This window comes from Paroedura picta, chromosome 8 (genome assembly GCF_049243985.1).
Source record: "Paroedura picta isolate Pp20150507F chromosome 8, Ppicta_v3.0, whole genome shotgun sequence".
NCBI classification, from domain to species: domain Eukaryota; kingdom Metazoa; phylum Chordata; class Lepidosauria; order Squamata; family Gekkonidae; genus Paroedura; species Paroedura picta.
The window spans coordinates 104091096-104105009 of record NC_135376.1 but is presented as its reverse complement, the minus strand read 5'-3'; the positions used below and the strand labels follow the sequence as shown (position 1 = coordinate 104105009).

Sequence of the window (13914 nt, the reverse complement as noted above, 5' to 3'; positions counted from 1 at the left end):
GGGAATTGGTTAGAGAACTGCACTCATAGAGTTGTTGTCACTGGTGTTTCATCAGACTGGAGGGAGGTGAATAGCAGGATACCTCAGGGCTCGGTGCTCGGTCCGGTACTTTTTAACATATTTATTAATGATCTAGATGAGGGGGTGGAGGGACTACTCATCAAGTTTGCAGATGACACCAAATTGGGAGGACTGGCAAATACTCCAGAAGATAAGAGACTGAGTTCAACAAGATGTGAACACAATGGAAAAATGGGCAAATGAGAACAAGATGCAATTTAATAAAGATAAGTGTAAAGTTCTGCATCTGGGTCAGAAAAATGAAAAACATGCCTACTGGATGGGGGATACGCTTCTAGGTAACACTGTGTGTGAACGAGACCTTGGGGTACTTGTGGATTGTAAGCTAAACATGAGCAGGCAGTGTGATGCAGCGGTAAAAAAGGTGAATGCCATTTTGGGCTGTTATCAACAGGGGCATCACATCAAAATCCCAAGATGTCATAGTCCCATTGTCCCACTTGTCAGACCGCACCTGGAGTACTGTGTGCAGTTCTGGAGGTCTCACTTCAAGAAGGACATAGATAAAATTGAAAGGGTACAGAGGAGAGCGACGAAGATGATCTGGGGCCAAGGGACCAAGCCCTATGAAGATAGGTTGAGGGACTTGGGAATGTTCAGCCTGGAGAAAAGGAGGTTGAGAGGGGACATGATAGCCCTCTTTAAGTATTTGAAAGGTTGTCACTTGGTGGAGGGCAGGATGCTGTTTCCGTTGGCTGCAGAGGAAAGGACGCACAGTAATGAGTTTAAATTACAAGTACAACAATATAGGCTAGATATCAGGAAAAAAATTTTCACAGTCAGAGTAGTTCAGCAGTGGAATAGGCTGCCTAAGGAGGTGGTGAGCTCCCCCTCACTGGCAGTCTTCAAGCAAAGGTTGGATGCACACTTTTCTTGGATGCTTTAGGATGCTTAGGGCTGATCCTGCGTTGACCAGGGGGTTGGACTAGGTGGCCTGTATGGCCCCTTCCAACTCTATGATTCTATCATCTTTTAGTCGTTCTCTCTCCAGGCTTTAAGAATCTTTGTTTACTCCAAATAAAGCAAACCTTGATGAAAGGTTTCAATTATTAGAATAAAGCAAGCTGCTACACCAAAAGCAAAGTTAGAAGTAACATTCATACGACAGGTCATTATGTATAGGGTTCAACAGGGCCGCCTCCCCCCCCCCCTTCCTGGGAACAATCAACAGAGGCCATGCATTTGAAGTCACAATTTCATGATAACAACTCCAGAGTGAGAATGGGAAGGTGTGGGGATGGAAAGGGACAGGAAGAAGAAAGGAATGTTATGGGAAGTTGGAAACTGCATCCTTGGGATGATATACTGAATATCTAAGCACCACCCCTAGATCAGAAGCTATCGGTTATGGCAGAAAGAACTAGAGGGGTTTCTGACACAGGCTAAACAGACCAGGCTCCTTCAACCTTTCCTCATATGACTTGGTCAACAAACATATAACTCTTTTGACATTAAAGACATAAGTTTACAGATTCTGCATCAGTGTAATTATTAAACTGAGGTAACTGAAATTTACCAGACTGGGAGGTTTTTCCAAAAAGTTCACGAAGTGCGAACTGGTGGCGGGAGGGGTTTTTCACTGTGTTTTCATTGGTCCCCACCAAAGGCTTGGTGGAAGAGCTCCATTTTACAGGGCCTGTGGAATTGTGTCAGCTCCACCGGGGCCCTGATCTCTTCTGGGAGCTCATTCAAACCAACTCACTTCATTGAGTTTTCCTCTATTTTTCCTTTTGTATTCTGTGTAGAATTTGTCTTGAATGCTACGGCAGAAAGGTTGTGTATAAGTGTTTCAAATAAAATAATAATAACAACCGTAATAGTAATGCGCTTTATGCAGCCCAGCCAGCCCAGCGAGAAAGGAGGCTGCTGTGTGTTCAGCAGCAGCCTGAGTCCTGAGGGGCAAAAGGGAAGGCGACTGTGTGCTGCTTAGTGGTGTCTGTGTGCTAATTCATCGTCAGACTTTGCTTATTGCTGTCCTTCTTTATTAACAGGAGGAGTCAATTTTGTCGATGTCCCTTCTCCCGTCTCATCAGGAAGTTCAGAAAATACTTCTTCTACAGTCAGCCCATCTACTGACAGTGGCTTAGAGGTTTCTTCACAGATGAGCTCAAAAGAGGATCTTACAGACTTGCCGCCCATCAATACTTTGGGAATTAGTGCAGCCATGCCTTTAAGTGAGCCTAGATGCAGAGAGCCGCTAGATCCCCAGGTGTGAGCTTCTGTTCTCTTGGTTTGCATTTCAACTCTCTAGGTAGCAGCTACATTCTTGTTGTGGTCTTAACATAGGCACATTTTATTTATTTATTTTGTAACATTTCTATACCTCCCTCCCTTGCGGCTCAGGGCAGTTTACAGTAATAGTTTATAGCTCACAGTTCATTGTGTGACACTGATACATTACAGAGAACACCATTTTTAGACTTATAACGCTTTAAACCTTACAATACAGGGAAATATATTGATGGTTTTGAACAACACTGAATACGGTAGCATTTTACGATCATAGGTTATGTAATGCTTAACCGTGAGTGCTGCTCCTGTGCAGTGGGCGGCTGGGTCAGGAGTCCCTCTGGGTCGGGTCGGCTGGGCGTTGCTTGTAGTTGGCAATTGGCTTTTGAGCTGGTGTTGCTCCGTTGGCCTCAAGCAAAGGCTTGTGCAGAGCATCCCTCAGAAACATCTAGGCCTTAGGAGCCCGATCTGCCCACCCAGAGCAGGAGTCTTGCTGTTGGAGGAGCAGCAGCAGCAGCAGCAGCATGGTCAGCAACCTCTGGGTGTGGACGCTGAATCTTTTCTCACCTGTTCCTTCTGCTTCTACCCTTTTGAAACTATCTTGTTTCCCGTGGTCAGTCTGTCTGTGCTGCAGTACAGCAGTGGTAACAAGGACTGTGGCGTCTGGCTGCTCTCCATAGCCAGCCATGTCCTCACTTTGTTTTCCTTTGCTTAATGTTATAAGAGGCGCCAAGACAATTGGCCATTCAAGTTTACTCACTTTGCTCCCAGTTCCATCCTTGGGTAAGCATCCTATCACAAAAGTGAACAAACAAAGCAGGAAATCCAATGGCCAGGGACACAGACTGTATTCCTGGGTAGTCCTTTCCTAGGCCCCTAAAGTGGTGAACAGTCTAAATTTTAAAACAGAGTTTAAAACTACATACTATAATCCTAACAATAGTACAACAGTTAAACAGAACACATATGGGGAGAAGGGTCAATGAGGGAATGCAAGGGAAATAAGAAACGTCTTATAAAGGGGAAGAGTCAAATCTTCCTGGGTTGGGAATTCCAAGCTTTTGGTGCTACTGCAGAGGAGGCCCTTTCTTAGGTGCCCCCCATCCAGAATGGGCCCAAACAGTTGGCTTCCTCCATGAATCCTTGGCGTTATCTGGCTACCACTGGTGTGTTACTAACACTTTCCTTGGGAAATAATTTCTCCCATGCCACATCACATTCCTTAAGCGTATTGCTCTCATCTGTCAGAATTAAGTGCTATACTTGACAGAGCATCAGATTACTATTTCTAGGCAATGCCACTGTTACTCCCAGATAATGGCAGGCGGAGCTGCAGATGTCCTGTCCAGACATTTGAGGCAAAAGCCGGGACAGAGTGTTATTTACCCTTTGGGGGGGGGGAGACAGTAGTAACTGAGGGATGAGTGCTTGTCTTTCCCACATCTTGTGACTTTTGGGCAGAAAAGTCAGCCACCTCTGTGATGGGGGCACTCTTCGGATCTATAAATATCTATTTAAAGCTTCCTAGCTCCTCTCTGTGGCAGGCCTCTGCTGAAGCATAGTCCCCATGTGCGCCTGCACAGTAATCCACTCAGTGAGCATCAGTTACAGGCAAGGGCAACCCTGTCTTTTATGCCCTGCTTTTCACTTCCCAAAGGAGTCTCAAAGTGGCTTACAATCACTTTCCCTTCCTCTCCTCATCAGAGATGCCCTATGAGGTAGGTGGGGCTGAGAACAGCTCTAGCAGAACTATGACTATCCCAAGGTCACCCAGCTGGCTGCATGCGGAGGAGGAGTGGGGAACCTGAGCCAGCTCTCCAGATGAGAGGCTGCCGCTCTTCAGCCACTCCACCAGGCTTGCTCTGATGCCTGACGTTCCTTAGTTTCACAGAGCAGTTTACAGAGTCAGCCAGAGCAGCCGTTTGAGTCAAGAATGAGGAAGAGCTTCCCTGGAGATGCAGTTCTGAGGCAGCTCTCCCCTCCAAGTATGGGGGGAAGGCATTTGCGGTTGCTTTCAATGTCGGGTCCCGGGCCACAGGACTGACTTTTGGAAGACGTCCTGGCTAGAGATGTGTTGGGTTTTGAATGGATGTGCTGCTTGGGCTCACTTTTATTTCCCTTTGTATTACCCTGCATGACTAAAGAATGAATACCCCGCAGAAGAAAAGACCCCCTCTGCGTCCGTGGAATCCATCCCAGAAGTTCTAGAGGACTGCACATCTGCAACAGAACACCCGGACTCCACTTCTGTTCATGACATGGACTATGTCAATCCCCGGGGAGTGCGGTTTACACAGAGCTCTCAGAAGGAAGGTGAGGATGTAGGTATGCCTCCCGCTTGCTGCTCTGTCTTTTCCCAGTGGAGGAGGAAACCACATTTGCAGTCACAACATCCCTGCAAGGGACGGTGTGTGGAAACTGCGTGACTCTAGTGATTATGATGGTCAGTTCATAGTCTGAGGAAGAGTGCTTGTGCTCAAAAGCTCACGCCTTGAATAAATCTTTGTGGGTCTTAGAGGTGCCCCTGGACTCTGATTTTGTTGTGCCGTTTCAGACCAACATGGCGATCCTCTTAAATCTAGTGCACTAAGTGGGGATTTGAACCTGCATCTCCTCATCCTAGTCTGCAACTCAGCTCACAGTTTGTTTGTTTGTTTGTTTATTTATTCGTATTTTTATACCGCCCTCCCTGAAGGCTCAGAGCAGTTTACATATAACTGAAACTATACATAAAACGAGTGATCCACGTTTTCCTTTCCTCGTGCCCCCCTCTCTTTCTCTTGGCACTGATTAAAGAGAAAGAGAGTAGAATTTGCCAAAGTAGAATTTGCTCCCGTCATAAGCCTACTGCGCTCTCTTGCTCTCTGCATTCCACTTTGTTTGTTCTACGTGTTTTCTTACAGGAACGGCATTAGTCCCTTACGGCTTGCCTTGCATCCGAGAACTGCTCCGCTTTCTCATCTCCCTCACCAACCCACATGACCGCCACAACTCAGATGTGATGATCCACATGGGGCTACAGCTGCTCACGGTTGCCTTGGAACTGGCTTCTGTGGCAAAGTGCCCGTCTCTCCTGGGCCTCATCAAGGAAGAGTTATGCCGCTACCTTCTGCAGGTGAGCTTGGATTGCACAGATACTTACAGAGTCCTTATGTGTAAAACCCCAGCCTTCATATTGATTGTTGTTGTTGTTAGGTGCGAAGTATTGTCCGACCCATCTCAACCCCATGGACAATGATCCTCCAGGCCTTCCTGTCCTCTACCATTACCCGGAGCCCATTTAAGTTTGCACCGACTGCTTCAGTGACTCCATCCATCCACCTCATTCTGTCGTCCCCTTCTTCTTTTGCCCCCGATCGCTCCCAGCATTAGGCTCTTCTCCAGGGAGTCCTTCCTTCTCATGAGGTGGCCAAAGTATTTGAGTTTCATCTTCAGGATCTGGCCTTCTAAGGAGCAGGCAGGGCTGATCTCCTCTAGGAATGACCAGTTTGTTCGCCTTGCAGTCCAAGGGACTCGCAAGAGCCTTCTCCAGCACCACAGTTCAAAAGCCTCAATTCTTTGACGCTCGGCCTTCCTTATGGTCCAACTTTCGCAGCCATACATTGCAACTGGGAATACCATAGCCTTGACTAAACGCACTTTTGTTGGCAGGGTGATGTCTCTGCTTTTTAGGATGCTGTCTGGATTTGCCATAGCTTTCCTCCCCAGGAGCAAGCGTCTTTTAATTTCCTTTTTGTCCCCACCCACTGTTTTGGAAGGAGGTGGAGTTCCTGCTCAGCAGGGCTTCTGACTGTCCAGCGAAGACACCATGGAGACTAAAATACGATTGTTTCTGTCTTGGTGTGCTTTTTAAATTACATAGTTACCTGGCAATTACTGCCATAGAGCTACACTTTTTGGATAACACTGGCATCAATACAATGCAACTAAAATTTTGGTCTAATCATGCAATACTTTTTCTGCCAACATGAGCATGTCAATTGTTGACTGTTTGGTAGGCTTATTGTTTTTTTGGGAGCAATCTTCGTGTTTAGGAGGGTGCCTGATGCATGTAGCCTTTCAGTGCAGTTGGGACCTGGTAGATATTTAGGTGGGGTGTAGCAGAGCAGAGCAGAGTTGGTTCTTATATGCCGCTTTTCTCTACCCGGAAGAGGCTCAAAGCGGCTTACAGTCGCCTTCCCATTCCTCTCCCCACAACAGACACCCTGTGAGGTGGGTGAGGCTGAGAGAGCCCTGATATCACTGCCCAGTCAGAACAGTTTTATCAGTACCGTGGCGAGCCCAAGGTCACCCAGCTGGTTGCATGTGGGGGAGCGCAGAATCGAACCCGGCTTGCCAGATTAGAAGTCCATACTCCTAACCACGACACCAAACTGGCTCTTGTGTCAGAAAAGGCAGTATGTGATAAGGATGTTGGATGCCTATCAAAATCACCCCCCCCCAACACTGAGTGCAATTTCCTTCACCTGTACACTAGCACTACATAACACGAGGTCAGTAAAGGACAAAACCACACCACCGTGTAACATATTACAGGAAGAGGAAGTTGGCTTGGCTTGCCTAATAGAGACATGTTGCTTTAGGATGCTTAGGGCTAATCCTGCGTTGAGCAGGGGGTTGGACTAGATGGCCTGTATGGCCCCTTCCAACTCTATGATTCTATGATTCTATGTTTGGAAGTAAACAGCATGGTGTATCTGTCCCAACTAATACCATCAGGTAATGCAGTCCTCCATCAGACACGCACAATTGGCTGGGGAGGCAGCAGGGCCCTGACCCTCCATAAATCCTTCGGATTCCGCAGACTTCCAGTGCAAGCCCTCCCCGGAGTTGACTGTATGCTTCTCATTTTAGGGATGGGTAGGACATTTACCAGCCACCTGATTCTTCATGGAGCCAAGTGTATGACCACAGGATCCCCCCATACACAGTTTAAACAATACGAACCCCAGTGGGTCCAGTGGGCATTATACGTTTGAGAAAATTATTTTGGACTACCGATTGGTGTTAAGAGCCGTGGGCAAAGAATAGGGCTGAAAATGAGTTTTTGTTCTGGGGCTCATTTTGGCGGGGTACTTTAATAAAGAAGTACCCATTTTGTCCATTGTTCAGCTTGGTGTGTCTTCTTCGGCTGACGGGTCCTTCGTTTCCATCTTTAAGTACACAGAATCAGGATTTCTGTCTGATGGCTCTCTAGCCTCTGCTTAAATACTTATTATTTATTTATTCATATTTATATACCGCCCTCGCCCGAAGGCTCAGGGCGGTTTACAGGGAACAGGAACATGAGAACAGATAACATGAGGTCACACATGTGACAACAGCAATAACAATACAGCAACAATAACCCCAACATGATAACAGCAATAATAATATGATAGAACTGCAAAGGAGTCTCAGCTCAACTCTTACTGGGACCCAGTGAGTTAGGCAGATTAGTGACAGTCGTAATAGGAGGGGGGGGGGGCTGAGGGCCAATTGGAAGCGATGGTCCGGGTCAACCTCACCCAAATGCCTGGTGGAGGAGGCAAAATTATTAAATTTTGTGTCATTTAGCCCATCTCTGGGTACTCTGGCCTATAAAGTAAAATTACAAATAAAAATATAATATAATATGCAAGTAAAATATAAATTAGTAAATAGATTTAAATGTAAATTAGATATAAATGTTAAATAGTAAATTAAATAGATTTTAACTTCTTAAAATTAAATTTAAAATCAACCAGTTGCCTAATTCTTTCTATCAGCTGGAGAGGAGAGGATCCCCACCCTGCCTGGATATAATTGGGGGGGGGAGGGTTTGACAGTGAGGCAAGCACATATCTAATGTTTTTAGGTATCAATCATAGGCCTGTTGGAAGAATTCCATCTTGCAAGCCCTGTGGAACCATTCCCAGTCCTGCAGGCTCTGATTTCATTTGGAAGAGTGTTCCACCAGGCCACGGTAGTTCAGCCGTGGAATGGGCTGCCTCAGGAGGTGGGGAGCTCCCCCTCACTGGCCGTCTTCAAGCAGCAGCTGGAAAGATCCTTCTCCTGGATGCTTTAGTTTGATCCTGCACTGAGCAGGGGGTGGGACTAGATGGCCTGCATGGCCCCTTCCCACTCTAGGATTCTAGGAGTCTAGTTCAGCCGTGGAAGGGGCTGCCTCAGGAGGTGGGGAGCTCCCCCTCACTGGCCGTCTTCAAGCAGCGGCTGGACAGATCCTTCTCCTGGATGCTGGAGGCTGATCCTGCGTTGAGCAGGGGGTGGGACTAGATGGTCTGTTTAGACCAGGGGTAGTCAAACTGCGGCCCTCCAGATGCCCATGGACTACAATTCCCAGGAGCCCCTGCCAGCATTTGCTGGCAGGGGCTCCTGGGAATTGTAGTCCATGGACATCTGGAGGGCCGCAGTTTGACTACCCCTGGTTTAGACCCTTCCAACTCTAGGAGTCTGTGATTCCATGATACCTGGCCAATTAATCTGGGGGTGTAGATGGATATCCAGCTATAGTTATAGTTGGGCTTTATCAGCATATTGATGATACCCAAGCTCAAAGCTCCAGATTATTTGGGTGAGGGGATGCATAGAAATGTTAAATAACATTGGGGAGAGAACACCTCCCTGCAGAATCCCACATATAAGGGCATGATGCTGGGAGGTTCTTTCCCCATGTTACCTTCTTCCCTTGGAGGAAAGATTGCAGACATTTATGAGACGCACACTGGACTACCATGTCGGCTATGTGTTGGGCTGGCCCATGATCAACCCTGTCAAATGCTGCCATAGATCTAATAATAACAGCAGCATTGTCCCACCTCGATCCAGCTGTCTCTGGAGACCATCCGTGTGGGCAACCAGAGTTGTCTTAACCCCATGCCCAAGTTGGAAGTGAGAGTGAAATGGATCAAGAACCGACGTTTCTTCAGCTAAACTGTAGTTGTTCTGCAGCTGCACCCTTGACTGTCTTACCCAGAAATGGCCAATGCAAAACTGGGCTGGTGTCAGGAACCAAGGTGTAGACTGTGCCCAACTCAGACCACCAGATCCAATCCTGGAGGCGATTCTGACAGTTGGCTGGGTTGGATGAAGCCAGTGATTCCCCCCCCCAAAAAAAAACAAAAAAAAAACCATAACCTCCTTCACTCTCTCCGGAAACATCCCTGTAGTTAGTGACTGGTTGATAATCTTCTTAAGAGAGGCCGAGATCGCCTCACCGCTGGCTTTCATCAGCCATGAGGGACACTTTCCTGATTTTATGCAAATTATGCAAGCAATAGGGGAGCATTTTACAAAACAGTTTACAAAGTTATGTGGACTTATTATTAGGGACTGGGGTCTATACTACTGAATATTTTTTGCTGTTAGTTGGATCCTGTTGTTTAATTTTGCATCATTTAATGTGTTAACACTTGTGCTTTGCTTCAGTTTTTTAGATTTCTAGTTGATTCTGCGACCAAAATCCCATGTCACTGTTTACTGAATGTCCCATCTGTTGATTGTATGACCTCTCTGTGTGTAGTCAGCCTTGAGGAAGACTATCAATATAATGTCAATAAAGGCATGCTTGTTCTCCTTCCCTGTACTTGGGTTTCCTTGATGCCTCCTGCAGCAGCCCTTTTGTGTTGCTTCCACCCCTCTGCATCAGAATCCCAAAGGTGTTCACAGGCTCAGAAAGGGGGGGGTCCCTTGTGTTATGATTCGGGGTTTTAGGATAGGATTGTTTACTGCTGAGAAGAAAAGTCTTCTGACTTCTGCCTCTTCCCCAGTTGCTGAGTGTGGAGCGGCTCAATTTGTACTCAGCTTCCCTTCGAGTTTGTTTCCTTCTCTTTGAGAGTATGCGAGAACATCTGAAATTCCAGCTAGAGGTGAGTTTTCTGATATCCAGTTGCCTTGTTTTGGGAAAATAATAATGTCTAAATGAAGTTTGGGTTAATGGTTATATATTTTTGCCACATTTCTATTAGTTCATGACTAAAAATTCAGGAGTGGGATATTTTTGACCATTTAAAGTGAATTTGTATATATGTTGTATCAAGTATACATATTGAACATACGAACAAATTGATCCCGGTTTTATATAAATCAGACGACAAGAGTACTATTTTTTAAAATGTACTTCAATTCAAACAGGAAATTTGGAACTATCTGGCTTTGTCCGGGTCCTGGGTCCTTCACCGATCTTGGGCAAAAGGCCAGTGGGGGGTGGGTGGGTAGAATCTTTCCTTCCAGGCTCTCCCCGCCCAAAGGTTGGAGCAGTAGAATGTGTGGGTCTGGTGTGGAATACAGTGGAGAATTTGGCCCTCTGCTTGCTGTACGGGCCACCCACTGCACTATCAGATTCCCTGCCAGTTTTTTTGCATTTGGTAGCAGGTGGGCAGTGCAGTTCCCCAGGCTGCTAGTCATCGGAAGTTACTCAGTCGTTTCTTCAGATAGCTCATTTTCTGTGTCTAAGATTGGAGGGAGGTCACGGCGGAGTGTCGAGATTTTGTTTGCAAAAGGACTCGCAAATGCCTCCCAGCTGATATCCAACTGACTACTGTTTTGTTGCCCTTCTAGCAGGGCAGTGAGAGATCAAACTATCCTAAACAATTGTGCTGGGCGTGAGGCTGCAGGCTCAATGGTAGCCAAGTAAAAATTGCGTTTTACTGACTTCACCCCCGTCTCATAGGATGTTCTTGTGGTTTCATCATGAGTCTTCCTTCAGACTCGCTCTAGTTCTCTCAGTTCCCGTTTCTAGCCACTACGCTCCTTGGAGTACCAAGGGGCTCTCTTGAGATGGGGGCGGAGTGGGCGTCAGCAGTCTGTCATGCCAGTGGCTGTTCAGGCCAGTGAGAGAAGTGTCAGGAGGCATCGGGCCCTGCAGAGCACTCAGGAATCGAACTGGATCCATAAGTCTCCATGGACGAGCTAAAATCTGCTCAGTGCCGAATTGAGGGGGTGGTGGCTTTAGCCAGGTCTTCAGGGCATTTCCCATGACCAAATGCATGTTCAGACCCATGCTGAAAATGAGATCCAGGGTGTGGCCTGCTTGATGCGTGGGGCCAACAACAAATTGTGAGAGCCCCAGTGTCACCCTAGTTGACACCAGGCCCAGCCCAATTTCAGAGGATGGCAGCTCACAATGGACCTGAGGCTGACCCGGAGACTCAAACTGGTCCAGAATGCAGCAGCACAGGTACTTATGGGGACCCAGTGGAGGGTGCCTATGACACCACTGCTTGGAGACCAGATTAGATTCAAGGTTTTGGTGTTGACCTTCAAAGCCCTAAATGGTCTGGGACCGGGAATACCTGTGGGTCCTTTCCCTTTCCCACTGTGCCGCCCCACAGAGCACTATAGTTGGCAGCCCAGAATGGGCTCAGGGTTCCTAGCCCCAAAGAGGTGAGACTTTCCTCAAGCAGGGCCAGGGCCTTTTTGCACTGCAGACTGCTCTGTCACCGGAGGTCAGGGCTCTGCGGGATCTCAGTCCCACAGGTCCGTAAGACTGCCAAGCCTTGAGCCGAGGTCAGGAACATGGCATCTCTCAGCCAGCAGGGGTGGTCACATGCAGCTCTCCAGATGTCCATGGACTACAATTCCCGGCAAATGCTGGCAGGGGCTCATGGGAATTGTAGTCCATGGGCATCTGGAGGGCCACAGTTTGACCACCCCTGTGTCAGCGTCTAACCTGCTGGCCTCCCCAAGGTAACACTTGCTTTAATACTGAGAGAAAACCTACCGTTCAAAGCATGAAACCCTCCCCCCCCCCTTGGATTTAGACTGATTGGTGGATATATTGTGTTAATTGCAAAATGTTTTTAGCTTAATAAGCAATTTTAATGTTATTTATGATATGTTTGTATTTTATCAACTGATATTACTTACCCTGCACCTCACAGGAAAAATAAAGACGAAGATGAGGATGATTATAAACAATTATTTGTTATAATGATCTACGTAATCACCCTTTGGCGTTCTATGTAAATAGCCCAGAGTCGTATGGTAGGGCAGTATAAAAATCTAAATAAATAAATAAATTATTACTGCCCAGCCACTATAAACTTTTTCTTTATGGACAAGAAAAAGGGAAAGAACCCTAAATATGTAATGATAAATTAAAGCTTTTCCCAAATAAAAATGGAGAAGTGATTGCAGCAAATTAGGAGAATAAGAGACCTTGGCAAGATTTGTAGTTATTTCTAAACATTATTCATTAAAGTACCCTGTATTTCCCATGAAATTAATCTCTGTCTTCTTTTTTAGTTCTGTATCCTAATTACTCCTTTCTCACCAGATGTACATAAAGAAGCTGATGGAGATAATCACTGTAGAAAATCCCAGAATGCCCTATGAGATGAAGGAGATGGCCCTGGAGGCTATAGTTCAACTCTGGAGAATCCCTGGCTTTGTCACTGAGCTCTATATTAACTATGACTGTGATTACTACTGTGCTAACCTTTTTGAAGACCTCACCAAGCTGCTCTCCAAGGTGCTGAGAAAGAATTATTTTGCTACTTGCTTCCCTGTGGATGTGCATCCATTGGAGCACTGCAGAAAAGGAGAGCAGGCTTGCCCTTCACTGGGTCACGTCAAAGTGTCAGTGGAGCAGCTCATGTTTCCAGATGCTTGGGGTGGGGGTGGGGGAACAGTAGACAAATGGCTGGGTTGCGGCTCTCCAGAGTTTCCAAAGACTCCAAAGAATATCAACCACAAAATAAATAAGTCATGTGTGTGTGTGTGTGTGTGTGTGAGGCCCTGCGTGTTCAGTTGTCTCTGCTTGATTTAACAGAATGCCTTTCCTGTTTCTGGACAACTGTACACTACTCACCTGCTGTCCCTGGAAGCCTTGCTGACCGTGATTGATAGCACAGAAGCACAATGCCAAGCCAAAGTACTGAGCATTATTTACCAGCAGGAGAAGGATGCTTTGAAACTGAAAACAGAAATTGCTTCGGGTATCAAAGAAAAAAGCCATAGTAAGAACATCGTGCATGATGTCGGCATCTTTCCTTCTGTCCTGCCTTTTTGAATTGTAACCCAGATGTTTATCTTCTCCCACAGTTAAATTCTTTGTGTGTGGCATGTAGCCTAGTCTAGATGCTGTTGTGCCAGAACCTCTTTAACACGTTTGTTGTCTTTGGGTATTTTGTCAACAAGACTTGGATCCCTCAATTTCCTCTTTAACTTTGTATATAAAATTGAGAAGGCTCTTGCCCAGTAAACAATTCCATTTTAATTTCTTCAGAGGCAAACGGCTAAAATGCTTCAAAGTGAGTAAATGTATCTACAGTATAACATGGTGAATTTATTTGTTTCCCTCTGTGGATAACTGGAGTCCGCCTCTTTCTGTTGTAGTTGTTGAAGGGCAATTGACAGAAGGTAACCCCCCTGTTTCGGAATTGTTAGAGGTGCACACATCCACGAATGGCTTCTCAGTGGCTGGCCACACCAAGCAGCAAGATTGTCTGAATGTGGACATGGGAAATGATGCAGGTAATCCTGGATGAAAATTTGTGTGATGTGGACACCTCAGATGTCTTTCCTCCTCCTCCTCCTCCTCCTCCTCCTCCTCCTCCTCCTCGCCTGTCTGTAGTGATGCTGTGGTTTGTGTGTTGTTATGTTATGCTGCAGTAGGCAGCAATG

General features: G+C 46.4%; 1 protein-coding gene across 6 annotated transcripts in view; it reads left to right on the top strand.

Annotated features, from left to right (window-relative positions):
• GBF1 (golgi brefeldin A resistant guanine nucleotide exchange factor 1) overlaps window positions 1-13914 on the top strand; it is a 151747-nt gene that overhangs the window by 85050 nt on the left and 52783 nt on the right. For 4 of the 6 annotated variants that reach the window (XM_077351126.1, XM_077351124.1, XM_077351127.1 and 1 more), the window contains exons 10-16: window positions 2073-2290; window positions 4455-4635; window positions 5214-5425; window positions 10059-10157; window positions 12566-12760; window positions 13061-13247; window positions 13627-13764. In XM_077351126.1, coding sequence (XP_077207241.1) covers window positions 2073-2290; window positions 4455-4635; window positions 5214-5425; window positions 10059-10157; window positions 12566-12760; window positions 13061-13247; window positions 13627-13764 — 1230 coding nt within the window. The remainder of the gene's footprint in view (window positions 1-2072; window positions 2291-4454; window positions 4636-5213; window positions 5426-10058; window positions 10158-12565; window positions 12761-13060; window positions 13248-13626; window positions 13765-13914) is intronic. The other 2 variants (XM_077351130.1, XM_077351125.1) reach the window with 1 other exon arrangement.